The 22,562-nt window shown below is 50.0% G+C and overlaps 2 protein-coding genes across 2 annotated transcripts in view; both read right to left on the bottom strand.

Annotated features, from left to right (window-relative positions):
* Positions 1 to 19,378: 19,378 nt before the first annotated feature.
* On the bottom strand, positions 19,379 to 22,489 carry LOC128812148 (1-phosphatidylinositol 4,5-bisphosphate phosphodiesterase eta-1-like). The gene has a single exon (XM_053986400.1). The coding sequence runs from the start codon at positions 21,862 to 21,864 to the stop codon at positions 19,786 to 19,788; it is 2,079 nt and encodes a 692-aa protein (XP_053842375.1). The 5' UTR covers positions 21,865 to 22,489; the 3' UTR covers positions 19,379 to 19,785.
* The window catches only part of LOC128812147 (1-phosphatidylinositol 4,5-bisphosphate phosphodiesterase eta-1-like), a 43,862-nt gene continuing 43,107 nt past the window's right edge, over positions 21,808 to 22,562 (bottom strand). Inside the window, exons 23-24 of the mRNA XM_053986399.1 lie at positions 22,136 to 22,164; positions 21,808 to 21,833 (exon numbers count right to left, since the gene is read on the bottom strand). Coding sequence (XP_053842374.1) covers positions 22,154 to 22,164 — 11 coding nt within the window. The 3' untranslated portion in view covers positions 21,808 to 21,833; positions 22,136 to 22,153. The remainder of the gene's footprint in view (positions 21,834 to 22,135; positions 22,165 to 22,562) is intronic.

The raw sequence follows: 22,562 nt of genomic DNA on the forward strand, positions 1-22,562 counted from the left end.
AGAAGATGCATTCACTCTTTTGGGGCTTTGGAAAAGGAGTTTCCCCACCCTGGGGTGCCTTTGCCCCTGTGCACATTAATCCCACAACAGCCAGAGGAAATGAAGGACCTGAAGCCCCTTCCTCAGCCTGAGGCCCCTCTGGCACTGGCAAGGATGCTCAAGGTGACAGCCATGGGCACTCTGCCTGCTGCTCAGATCCCCTGAGTACCCAAGGGCAGGATTGGCAGGCAGGAACAGAGACTTGGCTGCTTGCTCAGCAGGAGCTCTCCCTGCCCTTCTCATGTCTCCCGGTCCTTTCACTGCATTTCACCCCAAACTGAGCCCCCAGAATTGCCTGGGTTTAGCTTTTGGAAGCCAGTTCTTGGTTTGGGAGGGACCTTAAAGCCGACCTTGTTCCACCCCTGCCGTGGGCAGGGACACCTTCCACAGACCAGGATGCTCCAAGCCCTGTCCAACCCTGGCAGGGAGTGTCACAGTGCCAGCTGTGCCCTGCTCACAGAGCCAGCACTGCTCTCTGGTTAAACATCCACATGGGTGTCACAGTGCCAGCTGTGCCCTGCTCACAGAGCCAGCACTGCTCTCTGGTTAAACACCTGGAGTGTCACAGTGCCAGCTGTGCCCTGCTCTCAGCACTGCTCTCTGGTTAAACACCTGGAGTGTCACAGTGCCAGCTGTGCCCTGCTCTCAGCACTGCTCTCTGGTTAAACACCCCCAGGAGTGTCACAGTGCCAGCTGTGCCCTGCTCACAGAGCCAGCACTGCTCTCTGGTTAAACACCTGGAGTGTCACAGTGCCAGCTGTGCCCTGCTCACAGCACTGCTCTCTGGTCAAACACCTGGAGTGTCACAGTGCCAGCTGTGCCCTGCTCACAGCACTGCTCTCTGGTTAAACACCTGGAGTGTCACAGTGCCAGCTGTGCCCTGCTCACAGCACTGCTCTCTGGTTAAACACCCACATGGGTGTCACAGTGCCAGCTGTGCCCTGCTCTCAGCACTGCTCTCTGGTTAAACACCTGGAGTGTCACAGTGCCAGCTGTGCCCTGCTCACAGCACTGCTCTCTGGTTAAACACCCACATGGGTGTCACAGTGCCAGCTGTGCCCTGCTCTCAGCACTGCTCTCTGGTTAAACACCCCCAGGAGTGTCACAGTGCCAGCTGTGCCCTGCTCTCAGCACTGCTCTCTGGTCAAACACCCCCAGGAGTGTCACAGTGCCAGCTGTGCCCTGCTCTCAGCACTGCTCTCTGGCTCCTGGCACACTCTGGGTACCCCCAGACCCTGCCCCGGCTCCGGCCGTGTCCCTGCCCAGCTCAGAGGGAGCGGCCGGGTGCCCGCGGCTCCTCCGGGCGCTCCGCAGTGGGAATCCCCCCGGGAAGCTCGGCAGTGGGAATCTCTCCAGGAATCTCCGCAGTGGCAATTTCCCCGGGAAGCTCCGCAGTGGGAATCTCTCCGGGAAGCTCGGCAGTGGGAATCCCCCCGGGAAGCTCGGCAGTGGGAATCTCCGCAGTGGGAATCTCCGCAGTGGGAATCTCCCCGGGAAGCTCCGCAGTGGGAAGCTCCGCAGTGGGAATCTCCGCAGTGGGAATCTCTCCAGGAATCTCCGCAGTGGGAATCTCCGCAGTGGGAATCCCCCCGGGAAGCTCCGCTGCCCCAGGCAGGGCCGGCTGCCGGCAGGCGGCGATCCCTGCCCGCAGTGCCGGCCGGCCGCTGGGGAAAAGTCTTCTGAGTGGTTAAAAAACGAAAAACAATGAAGCATTTCTAGAATGAATTACACTACGTGATGTTTACATAGGATAAATAGTATTTTGTCTCGGATTTCTGGATGCAAGCCCCAGGTAGAAAACACTGAGGCAGCTCTCCCCTTCCCTCGGCCACCTCAATGATACCCCAGAGCCACCAGGAAATTATTTAAAATCACCACCACGTGAGAGAAGGGAGCTCCTCCTGCAACAGCCCTGCCCTGGAAAACATTTCCATGACCCACATTTCTGTTACCCCACCTCTCCACCCCCTTCCCTTGTTTTTAGGGAGCACAGAACAATGTCTGAACTCACCCATCTTTCCTCAAAAATCAGCGTGTTCTGCAATGCTCCTCAAACGACAAGAGAGGTCACAAGTGACATTTCCCCAAATTGGTGTTATATTTTGAAGAAGAATAATGGGTTTATAAAATCCTCCTTCAGAAGATAAAAGGCCAATGATGCCTTTTCCAGGCCCTTCCCCACACACAGAAATTTATCACTTTAATTACTCCACTTTTAAGTTAATTGCTGCAAAAATACTGAAATTCTTATTTCAGTAAAAGGCTTTCCTCAGAGTCAGTTTATTCTGGGTTCATTTAAATTAATCTGAAATAAGCTATCTTTAAACCTCATCAAGAGCATGTTATCTTTTGTAAGGGCTTAAGAGCTTTAGAGTCATGCTGCCAGTAAAAGCACAGGCAGAAAAGCCTGAAGGCTGGGGGAAAAAAAGATAGTTTTGAAGATTTTTATAGGGATATAATCTCTAAAATTACACTTTTGATAAGTTATCTTGAGGTTTGGATTTAAAGCAAAAAATGGAGGAAAATCACCCTCCTGGGGGTGTGATAATCTCTGCTGGATCATCTTATCAGCAGATAGCAAGATCTTCTTGTTTTCTAAATGTGTGTCAGAACTTTTCATGGATTTTTACCTGAGCACCAGCCCTTGCTACTTCAGCAGGTGCTGTGAACTGCCATCGAGTTTTCTAGGCCACAAAAACCCCCAAAAATACTGAAGTCAAAATATTCCATGTGTTACATGAGCAGTTACCATCATCATCAACCAGCAGCCATAGTTTAGAATATACAAAAACCCCAAAAGAAGCACAAGAATCACTTACTGCCCCTCTCCAGAGAAACTGATGCTGCTGGTAACTGATACAAATATATTCAGTGAATATTACTATTATTATTACCTGATACATTCCCTCGTGCAAATTGAGGATTCTAAAACCCCAAGGCTTATTTTTGTTTGAGCAGACACGTGGGAAGGAAAGTAAAACAACAGTTTAATTTCCAAATAGTTTGGGATTTTTCAGACATTCCCTAAATGACTTTTTTCCCTTAGGAGTCATTTCTGAACAAGCAACATAAAGTTTAAATGCTGTCAAATGCCAAAGGATGTTTTCTCCTAAATGAATGCTAATTAAATGAGTAGCAAAGGTAATTACATTGACCTTAAATTCCGGATGTATTAAGCGACATTCAAATGGAGACAGTTAATATTCAGTGTCATTTCTTTCTGTACTGATACATTAGCATATAATCCTCAGTGGTGCACAGGTTTTCAGTTAAGGATCTGTACTGTCCTGACCATGTCCTGGATCTCTGTGTGTGCAGCTCCTTGAGCCACTGACTGTGCCATGCCAGTGCCAGGTGCCCTCATCCCACAGGGACAGCCTTGCAGGGCAGTGCAGGATTTGGTGCCGTGGCTCTGTCCTCCTAAAATAAGCTCAGCTGAGTTAAAATTGATCCCAGAGAACTTCATTTAAAACAGTGTCCTTCACACAGCTTTAGGTCATCCCTTCTGTGACTCCTTCCAGGAATTTGGAGCTGTCCCAAGGATGCCACCCTTGTCCTTCCAGCAGCTCCACACAGCCAGGAAAGGGCAGCAGGAACCTGGGAAGGAGCATCAGGAGCTGGAGGGACAGGACACAGGGCATGGCTTCCCACTGCCAGAGGCAGGGTTACATGGGATATGGGGAAGGAATCGTTCCCTGCTCTCCTTGGGGGAAGAACAAGGGCAGCACAAAGCTCAGCATTCACATTTAGTCAAACCAGGTCACAACCTCCAACGTGCCAACGCTCACGGCAGTGACAGCATCAAAAAACCTGCTGAAAATCGAGTAAAACAGTCATAAAAGGCCATTCTTTGGCCTTTGTCCTGTGCCTGACAACTGTCCCCTGCCAGCTAGAGAGAGGGGGGTTTGTGACAGCTCCTCCCAAAGCAGCCCGTGCCTCACGTGGAAACAATTCCCAGCCCCTGGCATTTCCAATTCCCAGCCTCTGGCATTTCGGGCAGCACAGCTGAGCAGTGCTGCTCCCTCCCCTCACTGCCAGGGCACCTGGGGCTCTCTGGGGACTGCTGGCTGACAGCGTGTCCAGTTCCAGGTCTGTTGATGTCCAGGCTATTTTTAGTTGATTTATTTTTAATGTGCTGTCTGTACTGCATGTACTGCTGCAAGATCCCTGGACTGCATTTCCCAGTGCAGTGCTCGCCCCTGTGCCACTGCCCCTTGCCCCCAGCCACTCCAGAAGCATGAAGTTAGGCATACATTATATATTATATGTTATATATTATACACTGGTGCACACAGGAGTCACTAAGATCACAGCTTTGGTCTCTTTGTGCTCTGCCCTGGGCTCTGACACTGGAATGATGACATAAAAAAACCTACACAATGGAGATATTTCAAAGTATTATCCTCTAGCCTCCCCAGAGTAGTCAATATGTTTTAAAATGTCAATAAATTAATTTTCTCCTACAAAAAGTTTTGGATGGTTCTCTCCAGGCTGGTCAATAATACTGACAGAAGGAGCTGGTTTGGAGCTCTTCACTGACTTTGACAAACATTACAGGAGAGCCTGGGCCTTAAACAACAACATTTTCTATCCCCTCTGACAAATGACTGATTTCCTTGCTTTTCTGGCTGTGAGGAAAGCTCTCCCTGCCATCCAGGTACATCCACCAAGCTCCTCCCAGCATTATCTCACCACAGCACAACACTCAACCCAGGGATGCCAATGATCCCATCACTGAAACGTCCCCATCTTTAAATGCTGCACCTGGAAATGCATTTTAAAATTTAGCAGGAGATAATATTAACAAATTCCCAGTATTGCACTTATCCCTTATTTAAAAGGCTTAAGATATATCCCTTTCTCCTTGTATAAACCAATTCATGTTACATAATGTGTGTGGATTTACTTTGCCCCAGTTCCAGCTGGCAATATATTGCAAAGCCAAGGCTGTACAATTGCAATTTGGCAGAAAACAGGTCAGGGTTCTATTACACATCAAAACTCAAACTCTTCTGAATGTTTCAAATTAAAAAGGCAAATATAAATAACCTTTCTGTCAGAATGATCCTCTTCCTTCACCTTGCTCATAAATTTGTACTGGGGACACTATTTATTGTTTTTTTGCTGCTTTTCCACATCTGTAGGTGCAGTTTGTTGTGACAGATCCTGGGAAAAGCGAGGCTGGGAGTGCATGGACACGGGAGGGGACACCTGCACCTGGCCCCTGCTGCCCTGCCCAGCCACAGGAAGGGCTCAGCTCCACTCCTGCAGGGAAAGGGCAGCTCCAGGAAGGAGCAGGGAGGCAAAGAATGATGTGGGAAAGACCTCACAGGTGGTGGGCTGAAGGTGTGGTCATCCTGGCAGGCACTGGGATGTGACCCAGCCACGAGGGACACTGGGCTGTGACCCAGCCATGAGGGACACTGGGCTGTGACCCAGGGCACTGCAGGGACACTGGGCTGTGACCCAGGGCATGGGAGGGACACTGAGCTGTGACCCAGGGCATGGGAGGGACACTGAGCTGTGACCCAGGGCACTAAAGGGACACTGGGCTGTGACCCAGGGCACTGCAGGGACACTGGGCTGTGACCCACACCACTAAAGGGACACTGGGCAGTGACCCACACCACTAAAGGGACACTGGGCTGTGACCCAGGGCACTGCAGGGACACTGGGCTGTGACCCAGGGCATGGGAGGGACACTGGGCTGTGACCCAGGGCACTAAAGGGACACTGGGCTGTGCCCCAGGGCACTGCAGGGACACTGGGCTGTGCCCCAGGGCATGGGAGGGACACTGGGCTGTGACCCAGGGCACTAAAGGGACACTGGGCTGTGACCCAGGGCACTAAAGGGACACTGGGCTGTGACCCAGGGCACTGCAGGGACACCGGGCTGTGCCCCAGGGCACTGCAGGGACACTGGGCTGTGACCCAGGGCATGGGAGGGACACTGGGATGTGACCCAGGCACTGCAGGGACACTGGGCTGTGACCCAGGGCACTGCAGGGACACTGGGATGTGACCCAGGCACTGCAGGGACACTGGGCAGTGACCCAGGGCACTAAAGGGACACTGAGCTGTGACCCAGGGCAGTAAAGGGACACTGGGCTGTGACCCAGGGCACTGCAGGGACACTGGGCTGTGACCCAGGGCACTGCAGGGACACTGGGCTGTGCCCCAGGCACGTGTGCCTCCCCAGGCTCATTAACAACGAGCTCATCTCTGGAGCAAAGATCTCCCTGGCAGCATCCCGAGGGACATTGCTGCCTCCCCGGTGCCATGTCCTTTGGCTGCTGCTCCCCTGCAGCCCCCAGCAAAGAGCCAGCAAACCCAGGGACCTGCAGCCTGTCCTTGCCTGGCACACGGGGTCAGTGCTGCCTGGGAGCTGCTGCTTTGGGCAGATTCACTTTGCCTTGTGCCACCCCACTGCCCAGCCTCTTCCTGGCCTGCCTTAATCCTCTCAGCATTGTATTTTTAGCATAATTACAGCTGTTCACTAATTTGCTAACAGATGATTCCAAGTTCATTGAAGCAGATACCAGAACCACAAAGAGCCTCTTTGACTCTCCAGTGCCAGTTTTAACAAATATTAAGGTGTCTCTAGTAAGTCATGTTAGTACTGAAATTAAGCTGCATATTGGTTCTTTTGGGAAAAATATCTTCCTAACAATATAGATCTTGAACTAATTACAGATCTGAAGTTATGGGACTGTCTCCCAGCAAACACAACATCCCAGTATAAGCATGTCCCAGTGAAAGCTCCTCCTGCCTCTGAATTCTGCTTATTCCACCCTTTTACCTCTGTGATGTCACACTGTGTGCCTCAATTTCATGAACAGCAGTTGCTCCAGGAAAACAAACACAGATCATTTCCTTCCTTATCAAATCTCCTTCCCAACTTGTCCTGTGGGTTTTTAAACAGCCTGTTGCTGAATGATGCCTCTACACATGCTGACATCGGTACATCCTGAGCCTCACACTGCTTCCCTGCCACACCTGCACATTGGCTTTTTAAGGAGAAAAACAGGACCATTTTTTATCCCCTCAATACATTGCAAAGCTGATCATCTAATCTTAAAGATTAATGAAAGCATGTAAAGCCTGGAAGCTGGCACTCCTGGCTCAGGGGCAGGTGTGGAGGCACCCCAGGGTGGGCACACGGGGTTTGGGGCAGGAAGGGAGCCAGGGCTGGGAGGGGACAGGGACACGGGGCAGCTGCAGGAGGAGGGCAGGGTGGAGGGCTGAGCACCAGCTGTGGCCACTCACTTGGTCTGCTTGGCTAACAGAGGAGTGCTTTGCTGCAAGGACACAGTGACAGACACGACCCCACGCTCACTGCCGGCTTTCAGGGCAAGGCAGGGATTTTTCAGCCTCTCCCCAGGGAGAAGAGGAAGGTGCAGCACCTCTGTCTGTGTGGCTGCCCATGCCCCGGGCAGCATGCCAAGGTAATTCCAGGTTCTGCCACGGCTCCTTGGCTTCAGAGAAAAGCATTCACAACCCCCCTCTGCCGTTAAAATGCCTGGAAGAGTAAGGGTGGCTCAAGCCTGTCTAAACAGTTGTCATTTATTAACTTATGTTTTATGGCACCAGCTCTACTGCTGCAAGGAATTAGTCATTTATTTAGTTCTGACAGTTCCTCTCCTGTCATTAAATTCAGTCTTCTGTATAATACAGAGAAAAGAAAACAATTCCCCCATAGCTACTCAAACTTTGTGTATAACAATTCTCTGAACACGATGATGATTGTGTGGGCTGAAATCTCACAGAACTGTGGTGCGACTCAGGATCGTTTCCAGATAACTTTAAAAATCCTATTAAAATTCATCCATATCCATTATTCGTGTCTCCTGACATGTGACAACTCATTGCACCACAAATCAATGAATTTTCATTGCCACAAATGCATTTCCCAGCACATCTTTGCACAGGGCTTGTTCCCTTCTCCCTCCCTGCTGGGAGGGATTGCTGCCACACACAAGGAGCTGTGAACAGAGCTGCCACACACCAGCCTGACTTGCACGTTCTTGGGCTTTTGTGATTCAGTAAAAGACACTTTGCTGCAGAATCCCCCATTTCCTGCTGGCACAGGGAAGGCTGCTGGGCATTCCCAGTCCGAGGAGTGAGGCTGCTGCTGGACAAGTTAAGCTAAGGACAGGAGGAGCAGGAATCCATGGGCTCTCCTTAAGGGATGGCTTTACTGCTGTTTCACAGAACTACCTGCTCCACATCCAAGAAGAATTCTCTCTTCAGTTTACTTTCCCCCACGGAGGAAGGGGAGGTGAGAGTTCCTGCTGGGAGCTGGGCTAGAGCAGCTCAGCTCCCTCAGGGATGTGCCCTGCATGCTGAAATCACTGACTCCACAGATCCCAGCTCCTGAGGGGACTCATCAGCCACAGACAGCAGTGAAACCAAGCTCCTGCTATGAATTACGGAAATAAAACACCACACGTTTTTCTCTGCTGCCATATCCCAAGATTAAACTGCAATTCAACAAAGCAAATGCTGAGGAAATAAATTCTGCTCTCTGAACACGAGTGTAAGGAACTAAGGATGACAATAAAGTTGTTGATCATCTAACAAAACGAAGGCAGGACCATGTGTACATCTAGCAAAATAATTAGCTCAAGATGCAGGAATGCTAAACAAAGTCAGGCTTCACTGCACTGATCCATCAGAGTTTTTGCCTTACAGCTGGACCTGGCACAATGCAATCCTGTCACAGTGGGAACAATTAATCATGGGAAGTCAGATGATAGAGACTTTCCTAACCCTATCCAACAGTTTACAGATTCAAATATATATGACTAATGAGATATTTTCCATCATATTTTTCCACCTCCTCAGTTTCTGTCATTTCCAGGTACAGGTCCTCTTGGTTTTGTTTTATAGAGAAGGAAGAGATCTGCTGTACCTGCTCATTTTCTTGGCATGAAACCTCCATGTTCAGAGCAGGGGCTGTGGGAGAGGAGCTTTTGAATTACCCTTTGTTTTCAAATGAAGATCCACTCACGTTTATCCCACTGAACTTTAATTTGTAATTGAAGTGTAATATTCTGCAGATGCTGCTCTGATTCTTTGTTCCAATTTCCCAAAAGCAAAAGGACTTGACAAGGGGCCAAAAGAAGCAGAAATGTCTGAGTGAGTTCCAGCTGCACCTCGAGAGCTCCTGCTCTGCTTTAGGAAGCTCCTGGTCTCCATGGTTACAGAGGAGTTGAAAAATAATGATCAAATCTGACCTTAAATGCTCCCATCCAGCACAAAAAAACAACCCTGCTCAGGATGCCCCGTGCTGACAGCCCAGTGGAGCGTGACCCCACATCCTGCACACCCTGCCCCCGGGGCTGCTCCAGCCCTGGGCACCAGGTGCTGCTGGGCACTGCCCTAGCTGCTGCTGGGCACTCCCTTTCTCCTGCTGGACACTCCCTTTCTCCTGCTGGACACTCCCTTTCTCCTGCTGGGCACTCCCTTTCTCCTGCTGGACACTCCCTTTCTCCTGCTGGACACTCCCTTTCTCCTGCTGGGCACTCCCTTTCTCCTGCTGGTCACTCCCTTTCTCCTGCTGGACACTCCCTTGCTCTCCTTGCCCCTGCTGGGCACTGCCCTAGCTGCTGCTGGACACTCCCTTGCCCCTGCTGGTCACTCCCTTTCTCCTGCTGGACACTCCATTTCTCCTGCTGGACACTCCATTTCTCCTGCTGGGCACTCCCTTTCTCCTGCTGGACACTCCCTTTCTCCTGCTGGGCACTCCCTTTCTCCTGCTGGACACTCCATTTCTCCTGCTGGACACTCCCTTTCTCCTGCTGGGCACTCCCTTTCTCCTGCTGGACACTCCATTTCTCCTGCTGGACACTCCCTTTCTCCTGCTGGGCACTCCATTTCTCCTGCTGGGCACTCCCTTTCTCCTGCTGGACACTCCCTTTCTCCTGCTGGGCACTCCCTTTCTCCTGCTGGACACTCCATTTCTCCTGCTGGACACTCCCTTTCTCCTGCTGGACACTCCATTTCTCCTGCTGGACACTCCCTTTCTCCTGCTGGGCACTCCCTTTCTCCTGCTGGACACTCCATTTCTCCTGCTGGGCACTCCCTTTCTCCTGCTGGACACTCCATTTCTCCTGCTGGACACTCCCTTTCTCCTGCTGGGCACTCCCTTTCTCCTGCTGGACACTCCATTTCTCCTGCTGGACACTCCATTTCTCCTGCTGGACACTTCCTTGCCCCTGCTGGACACTCCCTTTCTCCTGCTGGACACTCCATTTCTCCTGCTGGACACTCCCTTTCTCCTGCTGGACACTCCATTTCTCCTGCTGGGCACTCCCTTGCCCCTGCTGGGCACTGCCCTTGCTCTCCTTGGTCTGAGCCCCCAGAGCTGCCCAGGCCAGCCCCAGGGGACAGCCCCAGGGGACAGCCCAGTGCCATCAGCTGGGGCAGCAGTGGGAAGGCTCCAGTCTCTCTCTGTCAGGCCCAGCCCTGGAGCCCGAGCTGCTCCTCAGGCTGAGCACACAGAAGGGAAGGACAGCCTGGAGAGCAGAGCCACCCCGCAGCTCCTCCAGCACAGATGGCATTTGTTTCATGTATAAAAGGGCAAAGAACAAAGCCTCTGATTCGCATTACACAACCCCGAAGAAACAAACTCCAAAGCCCAGAGCAAATCCCCAAACATCCCAGAGAACCCAATTCCCCCCTCACTGCTGTCCTGGAGCAGTGGCAGCTGTGATGGAGGCAGGGAAGGACTGACCCTGCACACCTGGGGTGACTCAAAGCTCATCTCTACTGCCACGGTTCAGCCCCTCTCTGGCTCCTCCTGCCCACACCTGGGGTGAGGATGAGCAAGAGATTAATGTCCCCAGGGTGGAGGGGCACTGACTTCATGTGTGCCACCAAGGAGAGCTCACTCATCTCTGGCTCCTAAACATGCTGACTGCTTTAACAGATATTTTTGTTTTGCTGCTGTCCCTGCTGATCAACAGGTGTAGTGAGTCTTGACAACATAATAAATTGACAAGTGAGAAGTGACATTCACCAGTGAAAAGTGACATATGCCAGGGATGCCACATGGAGAGGCCACGAAGGCAGCCCAGTGACAAAAAAAAACCCAGCACTTTTTGTATATAGCATGGAATAGCAAAAAAAGGGGGAGCCAGGCATGAGAAATGGAGGAGAAAAATTCCAGACAAATTCTGACCCCAGAGGATAAATGACTTCATTGAGTCCTACAAACCTGACACCCCTAGGTATCTCCAAACAGGTTTATTGAATAGACTGAGGTTTCAGCTGTCCCCTGGAAAGCACAGGATCCCTTTCAGTCTGGAGGAGCTGTGTGTCATTCAGACACTGACAGGCAGCACACACAGAGCACAGGGCAGCAGGGTGACCCCACAGCTGTGACAAATCTGTTCTGCAGACACTCGGGGTCCCTGCCAGCGCTGGCAGCAGAGATGGGACAGTGGCAGCACTGGGGTGTGCAAGTCCCAGAGCTGGATCCACCCTCAGTGTCCAAGTGATTCATTAACCTCTAAGGACTGTCTGTCTGTCTGTCTGGCTGGCTGGCTGGCTGGCAGCTATTTGGTTCTTGTGCCCAGCTCCAGCAGGTGTTTTGTGGCTCAGGGGGCCAAGTTAAACCCAAGGGGTTTGTGTCAAATCCTCCCCTGCTGCTGCTGCCACCCCCAGTCCATTCCTGCTGCCTCTGAGCCCTCCAGGCCCAGGTGTGCCCAGGTGTGCCCAGGTGTGCCCAGGTGTGCCAGGCCCACAATTCAGCAGAGAGGCTGCACTTGCTGAAGAGATACATGATCTGGAGAGACTCCCAGCTTTTGCCAAACAAAGCTCTGTGTGTAATTCTGGGTAGCTCAGGAGCTGCCTGGATGGAAAAGCCTTTGGCAGGAGTGTCAGATCCATGTCAGGTGAGCAGTCCTGGGCTCCATCAGCCCCTGAGCTTCCCCATCATATTCTGGATTGGTCTTGGTAAGGTCTCCAGTGATCCCTGCTCCTTTTTTTTTTTCTTCTTTTCTTCTTTCTGAAGCTTTTTAAGCTCCAGGAAAGGCTGCTGCCAATGCATTCAGCAAAGCCCTGTCAGCCAGTCTGCCTTGCTGTGAAATATTAGCAAACAAGCACTGATGGTAACACAGCCAAGTTTAACAAGATCTCCACTTATTATCCTGTCAATTTTGGTGGGAGAATATGGCATTGCTGTCAGATCCATCTGTTCAGTGCACAGCCCGTGCATAGAAATCACCTCGTCTCACACATGGGGAAAGATTGGGGAGAAATCTGAAGGTAAGAGTGAAAGATGAATTAAAGATCTGTTACTAAATAGTGAGAAGTCAATTAAGATAATTGACCATCTGAGAGCAGCCAGGGTTTGTTCTGGTGGAGGGGGTGAAAATTCTGTCTCTCTGGCCCCACACAAACAGGATTTGTTGCAGCCTGCACAGATCAAATGTTATCCACAGCTTGGATCACCACAAAGTGATATGGACAGGAGGCACAAGAGCATGGCTGGGAAAAGCCACAGAAGGAAAGCCTCTAAGAAGGTATCAATTTAAACATATATTTTTTTTAAATCAACAAATCAACCTGATCACTGGTCACAAAAAGCACTGCTGGTGTAGTTGGAGTAACTTTCTTGGAAGAAGTAGAAATGGAATGGAAAAACTAACAAATGCTAGAGAAACTTCAAGGGACAAATATCTATCCCTAACAACATTCCATTATTGTTTATCCTGTTCCATCTAAGAGGTTGAAGGAAAGTTGCTGGGCAAGAGAATAGCTGGTGGAATGATTTTCTCAGCAAAAGCAGGAGGCTGCCATTGGATTCTGCTGGGGGTGAAAACTGTGAGCTCTAAGGGTTCATGTTCCTGTCCCTCCTGCAGAGGAGATGCCTCAGGAAAAGTGTCTGGGCAATCCAAACTGGGTATCACATTCCAGTTCTCACCAATCAATCAGTAATGGTTTGACTAACTCTAAAACCATTTCAATAAAAAATGAACAGAAATGCTTTCAGCAACTGCAGCCTCTGGGCTGTTGAGCCTGGGAAGGCTGTGGTGGATCAGCACTGCAGGACTGCCATCACTCCCCACAATTCTTCCACTTGGTAACAAATGAAAATGTATGGGATGTGAATGACCACCAGCTCAGAATTTTGGCCTAATTTAGATTATTATATAGCTCAAACCAAACACATGGAGTTACTCCTTGTTTAAAGCTTCCCATCAGAGCAGCACAGGGCCTGCTGTGTGCATTTCTCCTGCTGAGCTTTCAGCATCTCCATTATGTGCAGCAGGAGGTGCTGCCAAAACCATCCCAGAGACAGGAACCATTTCCTCTGGCTCTGGACTGCATCCCTCTGCACCACTCCCAGCACAGACCTACAGCAGAGCAGGGCCTGCTGGCCTGGTGATGGATGGGCCCGAGTTACTGGCTAGAGAAACACCTCCACTGAGTCAAAACAAGGGCTTTTCTGCAAGGAAATCAAAGGGGCAATTCCTGCACATGTGTGCATCAGCCCTTCTCCCTCACTGCTGCTGTCAGTCCAGCAGCACTCCTGCTGCAAGGCTGGCCCAGCTCTGTGCCTGGAGCACAGACCAGAGGATTTATCTTTCCAATTAAAAACTGCATTGATTGGTAAATCTCAATTTCTCTCATGAAGGCACACGGTGGCTTTGGGAAATGCCAAAAGATGAAATCCTCTGCAGTTTTCTCTCTCAGTTTGGGTGGGGAAGGATCCCACTGCAACCAGGGCCACATGGCCCCAGTGCTCCCACAGCTCCACGCTCCAGCTCCAACTCTCAGTTAGCCTTAGAGAGCTAAGGAGCACCCAAATAAGAACAGTCCCCTTCCACACCCTCTGCACGCAGCCAGAGCCTGGAGCAGCTCCTCCAGAGGCCAAATCCATCCAGGAGCTTAAGCCATAGCAGAAAAGTGGGGTTCAGGCCAATATCACCACTGCTTATTTAAATTAATTCAAACAGCACATGTACCTTCACCCTTAGAAGGAGGGGCACATTCTAAATATTTAACATCATAATTCCAAGACAAAACAAATACAAGAATATTAATTACCATCTTGCTCACGCAGCATCACCTCTGTTTGGAAATCCAATATGAAATAGTACAAGAAACCTGACACATGCTTTAAACCAAACTTCCATCCCTGGTGCCTTTGGAACAGCTTTAGATGGACGGAGCCTGGACAAGCAGACAAGGAACAGACCCCACCCCAGCACACACTCCACCCACTGCACCAGTTACACTGGATTCAAACTGCCTCAAGCACCCAAATTTAGCACTCAGTTGTGTTCCCTCATCCTGCTGAACTCTGCACTGCAAGAGGATCCCCCTGGATGCAGCTGAATTTCCATGTTACTGAAAAAATGTTACCAGCTCTGGAAATAAGAAAGTCAAATTAATATGGCTTGCAGCACTCTGCAACTCTCCATATTCTGTTCTCTGAGCAGTGTTCATTTGCAGAACTCCACTGAATTTAAAAGTATCACTTTAGACAAACACATCTTTAACTGTAATAAGATTTTGACTATAAATGTTTAAGACATGAAACACTAAATTAAAGAATCCACTTTAAAGAGCTTGTAAGTTAAATGAGTGCTTGAAAACTCAGCACAAATTAATCATCTGCTTCCAGACATCTGTTACCTTAAAAATGTGCTTCCTCAAGTCTATTACTCCTTGAAATGGGATCACATAAATCCTGCCTGGCTGCACTGGTGAACTGCAGCCCCAGCTGCACTTTAATTACCCATCCCAGCCATGCCTAGAGCAGGGGCTGGAGCAGAGCAGCAGAGCTGGAACCACTGCCACAGCCAGGCCTTGGGGAGCTCAGTGCCCCAGGGCAGGTCCTAACGGGGACCCTGCAAATCCCACGCGGTGCTGCAGCTCTGTTTCGTTTATCCCGGTTTCTGCAGGAATCTGCAGCTCCCCGTGCAGCCGCACAGAGCAGTGGGGCCAGCGAGGTGGCTCCTCAAGGAAGGAGGGCACAGCTACAGGGCTGCACCACACCCGAAGTTTTGGGCTGTCAGACACCAGAGTTCCCAGCCCTGGTGTCACTTGGTACTGCATTCCCTGTCTGCTGGGATTAGATCAGAGAATAGTGGGGTTTGGAAAGAGACCTGACTGGTTTGAATATAAAGGAACTATTTCTGTGTCATTATGAAGTCTAACATGGAAGTTGCCATTTCTTTTAAATGCTCCCACCAGGAAGAATGGGATTTATCTTTATTTGCAAGTGCCCAGCCAAGCAACCAGTGAGATTCAAGCTGCTCAGAACCTCAAACTCCCTTTTCAGCATCCCTTTTCTGTGTTTTCACTGCACACACACACGGAACCAGAGCAGCAAATCCACGTGGCTCCACCTGCAGAGAGGCTGCAGAGCTCCTCAGGCTGGAGCTGGACTCCAAATGCTGCTGGGACTGCAGCAGTGGCAGGGCAAGGCTCTGCTGCAGAGGGTTTTCATGTTGAAACCCCAGCTGTTCCTAAAGCAGGGACTAACAAAGCACGGCACCCAGCTGCTCTCTCTCCCTCCCTCCATGCCCTCCATGGCCCCCTCACACACAAACACAGCCGTGCCCTTCTGCCAGGCCAGCACTGGGAGCAGAGACAAGGCAAGGCCGGGTAACTCAGCTGAACCCCGACTGCAAACGCTCCTGGCTGCTCCACAGCCAGACTGAAGTCACGTGCAAAAGTAGATATTTCCACTTCCACGGCTTTCTACACGCACAAAATCCCACCTCAGCTAGGCCAGCCAGGCACTGTTCATTTTAATTTCTTTCTGTCTCAACCAACACAGGACTTAAAAAGATAATCTCTGGTAGAAATTCAATTTGTCTCTCCTCCTGCATGTCTAAGCAGATCTGTAATCAGTGTCATCACTGTGCCACTGCCTCGTGTGTGACTGAGGGTCCTGCACGATTTTCCCTGTTGCAAAAAGGAACAGCATTAAAATCTCATCAAAACAAATCCAAATGAGCATCAGTCCAAGAACAAAATTGACCCAACATGCTCCTGGGTGAAAATCTGGCTCTTCTTTCACGAAATGTTTTATTCTTACATACCTTAATCTTATTTAAGATGCAAATGGGAAATTCAGGATGAAAGCCCTCCTACCAAAGCGTTGGAACAGGGGCTCCTGTGTAGGAGTGGGGGATGTGGAATGGCTCCTAACACCTGGAACATTCTGTACAACTGTTTAAAGCAGGGGCTGCTGATACTCCAGTAAGCAATCATAGAAATGTAACTGGACACTCTTCCTGGCTTTCAATTAGAAAATATATAATTTCTCAAAAGTAATATTCCAAACCCATCTGTTCTCTGCAGATTCTTGAGCAGCTTAATTTATGCCTTCTTTCATGAATTAGCAAAGCAATTTAAGCCTGCTAACCCAGGATGTGAGCCACTAGCCTTTACTAAGCTGAAGTGATTGTTTATTCTGCGTTGGTGCAGATTCTGCACCAAAAAAGTCTTCACTAGATGGATTTTCAACAAGCTGCAGCCTTCTTCAGACAGTTTAATTAATTTTGGGAGAGGACTAAAATTGAATGGCCATCTAGATGTCTGAAGTGCAGATTTCTGGTCTGTCTCATCCAGAAGTCTAAAAGCCCTGGCTCTGTACAATGCTGCTGGGATGCACACACAGCTGTTCCCAGAGTTTCACGGCTGAGCTCTGGAGGTGCCGAATTTCTGAACTCAGCATCCCTTCAGCTCATGATCCAGGGCACTGTCACCAGATGACACAAGGAAAAATGATGCACCACAGCTTTGGTCACGATGAAGAGACTCATTTATTTCCTCTGACTCCAATCTTTTATAGTTCTCCAAAGGTGCCAGTGGGTTGGAGGGTGAACGTGCCACCTCTCCAAGGACACTGGACAAACTACCTGTACATCAAATTTCTCTGCCTCTGTGAAAGAATGCAAAACAATAGGTTATTTACAGAAAGTGGTGTGGGAAAGTTCTCTACAAGAATGTCAACTCAGAAGGGTTTAGAAAACTCTTGATAACCAGGGCCACAGGGCACAAAGCTGGAGAAGGAGGCATGTGCGGCTTTCCCGAAGCGCCCCGTTCCCACGGAGTTTTGGAGTCGCTGCACAGAGCAGCCACCCCCAGGCTGGGCTTTCTGGGACCCCAAGTGGCTGCTGCAGCACCGATTCACAGGGACACAAACATTTCTGACCCAGAGCGTCCCACACCTGCTCGGGGCTGGCACCACAGTACTCACCAGCAACACCACATCACCTGGGCTCTGGAGGATCAGCAGGGTGCTTCAGGTACCCCAGGACACTTCACAGCAGGAACATCCCCACGGGAGCAGCTGGATTGGCAGCAGGTACCTTTGTTTGTATTGCTTCCACTCCATGAAAGAAAATTAAGCTTGTTCATTTAAACTAAAAACTGAAGAAATATTTATATATATATATATATATTTTTATATATATATATATATATATATATATGTATGTATGTATGTATGTATATATATGTATATGTATATATATGTATATGTATATATGTATATATATGTATATGTATATATATATTTAAAGGCTGATGTGTAATGTGTATTTGGCTTCAGCTGCACTACAGAAACCCTGCCCTGCTCCATTAGCCAAATGTCACTGTCACACAAAGAACTGTCCCCATCTGGATTAACTTCTAAAATTAAGAGTGTAAGAGATTATGTGGTAAAACACTGCTGCAGTAATCTGTCCTAACTCCTGCAAGCACCATACAATTTTTCTAAATTAATTCCACTTAAAACAAGTTTTTTCACCTCCCACAATGGAGATATTCTCATTTGCTTCCTTGCAAGGCACTTTTGGTAGGCCTCGGTCACACCTCCCAGACTGCATCCTGGCTATGAGACAGAAACCCAGGTCCAAAGCTTAAGGGAGTAATCCAGTGTCTGGTTCTGGTCCTCCATGGAAAGATGCTTTTTGTTTAGAAAATCCACTGTTCTCCCCCAAGTGATACCACAGCCACTCTCCTGTGTTAGAGCCCGAGTGGAACAGACAAACTCAAATGTGGCTCGTGATCCAGAAGGGAGACCAGAGCTCAGCTGCCACCTCCAGCCAAGAACCACCCTGTGAAGTGAAGGATCTTCCCTCCTTGCATCTCCAGCCAAGAGAGATGTGTGCAGTCACTAAGTGCTGCTGGATTCAGCACCAATCTATTTGAACAATTGTTTTTTTTTCAGAACACATGTAACCAAGTGCTTAAAAATCTATTTTAATGACATTTTCAAGAATAATAATACTCTGCAATACAAAAGAAAGAGGTAAAAGGTACGTCTTTGACATATCAGAAAAACTTACAGCAAAGGCAAAGAGTATCTTCCAACCAAAATAAAGCTATGTTGTTCCCTACAGGGAAGCTTTAGGTGTCTGAGATTCCTTCACCCAATTCACTTTCAGCCTTCATAGAAAAAAGGTGAACAGTCAAAATAGTCACTCTACCATGTCAGTTTAAATATTCCACTGACTGTCAACAACTTAGCCATAAAATTACAAATATACAGAAAATGGACCTACTGTACCCAAGCTACTCACACAACCAACAGCAAAAATACATACAAAATAAGCAGAAATTGTTTTCATTCATAAAAGCAGAATTACTCCCACATTTCACTCTGTCTCAAATCAACACAGTAAACAAAAAGGAAGACAACTGTTGTCATACTTTGTAGAGAGGGCAGAAGACAAATCTACACAGGACTCACAAATCTGGACTAACCCTAATTCTACAAACCATTTGCTGCAGAATCACAGTTCATACATGAAAACATGTAAAATTTATAGTAACAATTCTGAACAAGTGATGCTAATGAAGGGTCGCTGCCTGTTGGGCAGAACAAGCCCCAGTCCAGCATTCCAGACACCACAGTGCTTTGGAGAATCCTCACAAGAGGCCAAAAGTGATCACCAAAAGTGGTTTTTTCCAAGCAGGAGGACAAGACACAAGGAAACCAGTATTGCCTTCAGTGCAACGTCAGGCTTTGGAGCATTGGAGACACAGAACGCTACAAATGCACACAGGCTCTGCCAGCACCCCTAAGGATGGACGGCGGCTCCTGCTTCCCTCAGCTCTGACAGGAGGGGCACGTTAAATCACCCCTGACTCACAGGAACGGAACTGCGTTTTGAAACGCCCTAAGCACCCCAAGCTGTGTTTTGAAACGCCCTAAGCACCCCAAGCTGCGTTTTGAAACGCCCTAAGCACCCCAAGCTGCGTTCTGAAGTGCTCCAAGCTGTGTTTTGAAACGCCCTAAGCACCCCAAGCTGTGTTTTGAAACGCCCTAAGCACCCCAAGCTGCGTTTTGAAGCACTCCAAGCTGCATTTTGAAGCAACCTAAGCACTCCAAGATGCGTTTTGAAACGCCCTAAGCTGTGTTTTGAAACGCCCTAAGCGCTCCAAGCTGCGTTCTGAAGCACCCTAAGCACTCCAAGCTGCGTTTTGAAATGCCCTAAGCTGCATTTTGAAACGCCCTAAGCGCTCCAAGCTGTGTTCTGAAGCGCTCCAAGCTGCATTTTGAAGCAACCTAAGCACTCCAAGCTGCATTTTGAAGCACCCTAAGCACTCCAAGCTGCGTTTTGAAGCACCCTAAGCACTCCAAGCTGCGTTTTGAAACGCCCTAAGCGCTCCAAGCTGCGTTCTGAAGCACCCTAAGCGCTCCAAGCTGCATTTTGAAGCGCCCCAAGCGCTCCCAGCAGCTCCTCGCTGCCCCAGCCCGGGGCCGTGCGCGGCCTACAGCCTGAGCAGGAAATAGATCTCGGGCTGCTCCTGGGCGCCGGGCGGCAGCGGCAGCTCGCCGCAGCCGTGCTGCAGGGCGGAGCAGGCTCCCTCGGGCACGCCGCGGCGCTCCGCGGGGCAGCCGTGCAGGTAGCGGCCGATGTAGGAGCCGGTGGAGTGCCGGTTGGCGGCGGGCGGCGGCCCCGCGGCCTTGCTCCGCAGCACCACGGCGGGCGCGGCGCCGCACGGCCTGTGCTTGCCCGCCGCCTCCTGCCGCTCCCGGGCGCGGCTGGCGATGTTCCGCACCCGGCTCTGGCTGCGGGACGACAGCTTCCTCACCAGGGCCCGCGGGCAGTCCTCGTCCGGCTGCCTGGGGCACAGGGGCTCCCGGCCGTCCTCCTGCTCCGGGGACAGCAGCCTCCGCAGCTGCTCCGTCAGCGCGTCCGTGGAGTGCGGCCTCACGCCCTGCATGGCAGCCACCTTCCTGTCCCTCAGGCCCGAGGAGATGAAGCTCCTGCTGATGTACTGGTACTTACTCTCAAAGTTGCAGGAAATGTCCTCCGAGGTCAGGTCTCCCAGACTCTTGGACTTGCAGGGGCTGCTGTGCTGGATGGCCGGGTGCGGGGGGAACGGCAGAGCCCCCGGGAGCAGGGGGCAGGCTGAGCCGGCCTGGGCGGCGCGCGCTGCAGCCTTGTGCTTCTCCGAGGGCTGCTGCCACAAAAGCCCGGCGCTCTCACAGGCGGGGAAAGCGAGCTGGCTCCCCGCAGCCCCGAAGGTCTCGGAGCAGAGCCAGGCGGCGGCACAGGGCGCGGCGGTGGAGCCGCTCCCAGAGGTCCTGTCACCACCGTGCCCGGGGTCCTGCTTCTGCCTCAGGCTCACAGGAGAAGCCAGCTGGCTCATGTCCTCCCGTCTGTACTCACAGGCGGTTACCAGGAGGTCCTGGCAGTCCCCGTCCACCTCCAGCAGGCTGCTGCTGTCCGAGTGCTCCCCAGGGACAGGGGGTCCCAGCGCCTCCTCAAAGATGCGGCTGTTGGAACCAAAAGAACTGGCATATTCAGGGGCTTCCCAGCTTGGTCCAGATTTTGTAGCACAATTCCTTTGGGGATTTGCATTTAGCAAAGAGAGGGATGAAGAACAAGAGCCAGGCAAGTTACTTTCTAGATGATTTAATCTTTTCTTGCAAACTAATGCCCCGTGGCTCTTACATTCAGATGCTGGAGATGCCTTGTGGATAATTGTGTATGTGGAATACTCTGCATCCTCCAGGCTGGAGAACGTGGCTGTGTCCGGAGTGGAGAATAAAGAGGATTTGTTGGATTTTGTGGGAGTGAAGTTGTGCCTACAGGGGCTGCTCAGGTCTGCAGCAAACACGTGTGGAACTGCAGCCCCCACCCTGGGGGTCTGGCTGCTGCTGCCTTGGGGGCAGGAGACAGGGGGAACGGGAGTTTGGTCATCTGTGCCATCGAGCTGCCCGATGAGAGTGGACACAGCGCTGTCCAGCTCGCTCTCAGTCGAGAGAGAGACTTCATCAATGAGGTGAGAAATGTCACTGTCCTGCAGGGCCACTGTGGAGTGACAGTCAGGGCCCTCAGAGCACACGGCAGAAGAAAGGGAAAGAGGTGCTGCAGTGCTTTTCTTCATGTCACATTTGTGATTCTCCACCTCTGCGTTCTGAGAAAGAGAAGTCCCCATGAGACTGATCTTCCCTTCCTTAGATCCTTTTGCGTCATCTTCCTTTTTACCATCTGCACAGTTTTTGTGGTGTAATTTTTCTGTGGGAAGTTCCGAGTCAGAGTCATGCATTAGGGGGACAGTTCCATCAGAAAGATTATTCTCCTGGTAATCCACAAGGTGATTTGGTCGAGCTACACCATTTGCAAAAACCAAATGTTCAGGTTGCTCCTGTGGAGGTGGTACTAAACAGTCAGCTGTAGAATCCCGCTGGTCATTCTCCTTCTTGAACTGAGATGCTACATTTAAAGCATTTGACTTTTGCTCCAAACGTGGAAAACCCAATTCTTTCAAGCTTGTTTCCTTCTCATTTGTATTGTCATCGCTGTTGGCTAAATTAAATGAGAAACATATTAGTGGCATACAAGACTCTGCTCTGTCTACCAACAGCTATTTTGTCCTTAGACAGACAAATGGAGAACGCAAAACTAGGTTCAGTTGTGACAGAACTTAATCATGGGGTTGTGCAGGTTTAGTACAAATTATCTGAGTGACATGAATAAATGGAAAAAATACAACTGCAGGCACTTCATTGAAATTTCCTTGGAATGTCTATTACATCAAGCAGGTGATGTAATATTTGTTGTAAGTAATGTTAATGAGGTACCACATCATAGCTTGCACGTGGCATTACCTTCAGCTGTGTTCCTAGTCACATTTGTACTATAAAGAAGCGTGGCAATAAAGACAGAACAAAACAGCTCTGTTAAAACACACAACACTTGAAAACAAGATGCATGCTTCAAGCTGAGTCAAAAGCATCAAGGAGATGGACTCCAGACTGGTTTATACATGTGGTTACTGCAAAGTGTTACAGTACAAGGATTTCGCTTGGATCTTCTACCAGCAAGCAGCATTCACAAGGGCAAGTGTTTGAATTCCTCGAAAAACACATATTGGATGTTTTCTCCACAAATCCTCTTGTCTTTCTATGCCAGATTTGAGCCCCGTGACTCACTCCTTTGGAGATTTAATGAAGCAGGGACTACAGAAGTAAACTTGGTGTAATAGATTCTGGCTTTAACACTTGCTAGAAAACAGGTACTCTTGGAAGAAGCAAG

This window comes from Vidua macroura, chromosome 10 (genome assembly GCF_024509145.1).
Source record: "Vidua macroura isolate BioBank_ID:100142 chromosome 10, ASM2450914v1, whole genome shotgun sequence".
Taxonomy (NCBI): Eukaryota; Metazoa; Chordata; class Aves; order Passeriformes; family Viduidae; genus Vidua; species Vidua macroura.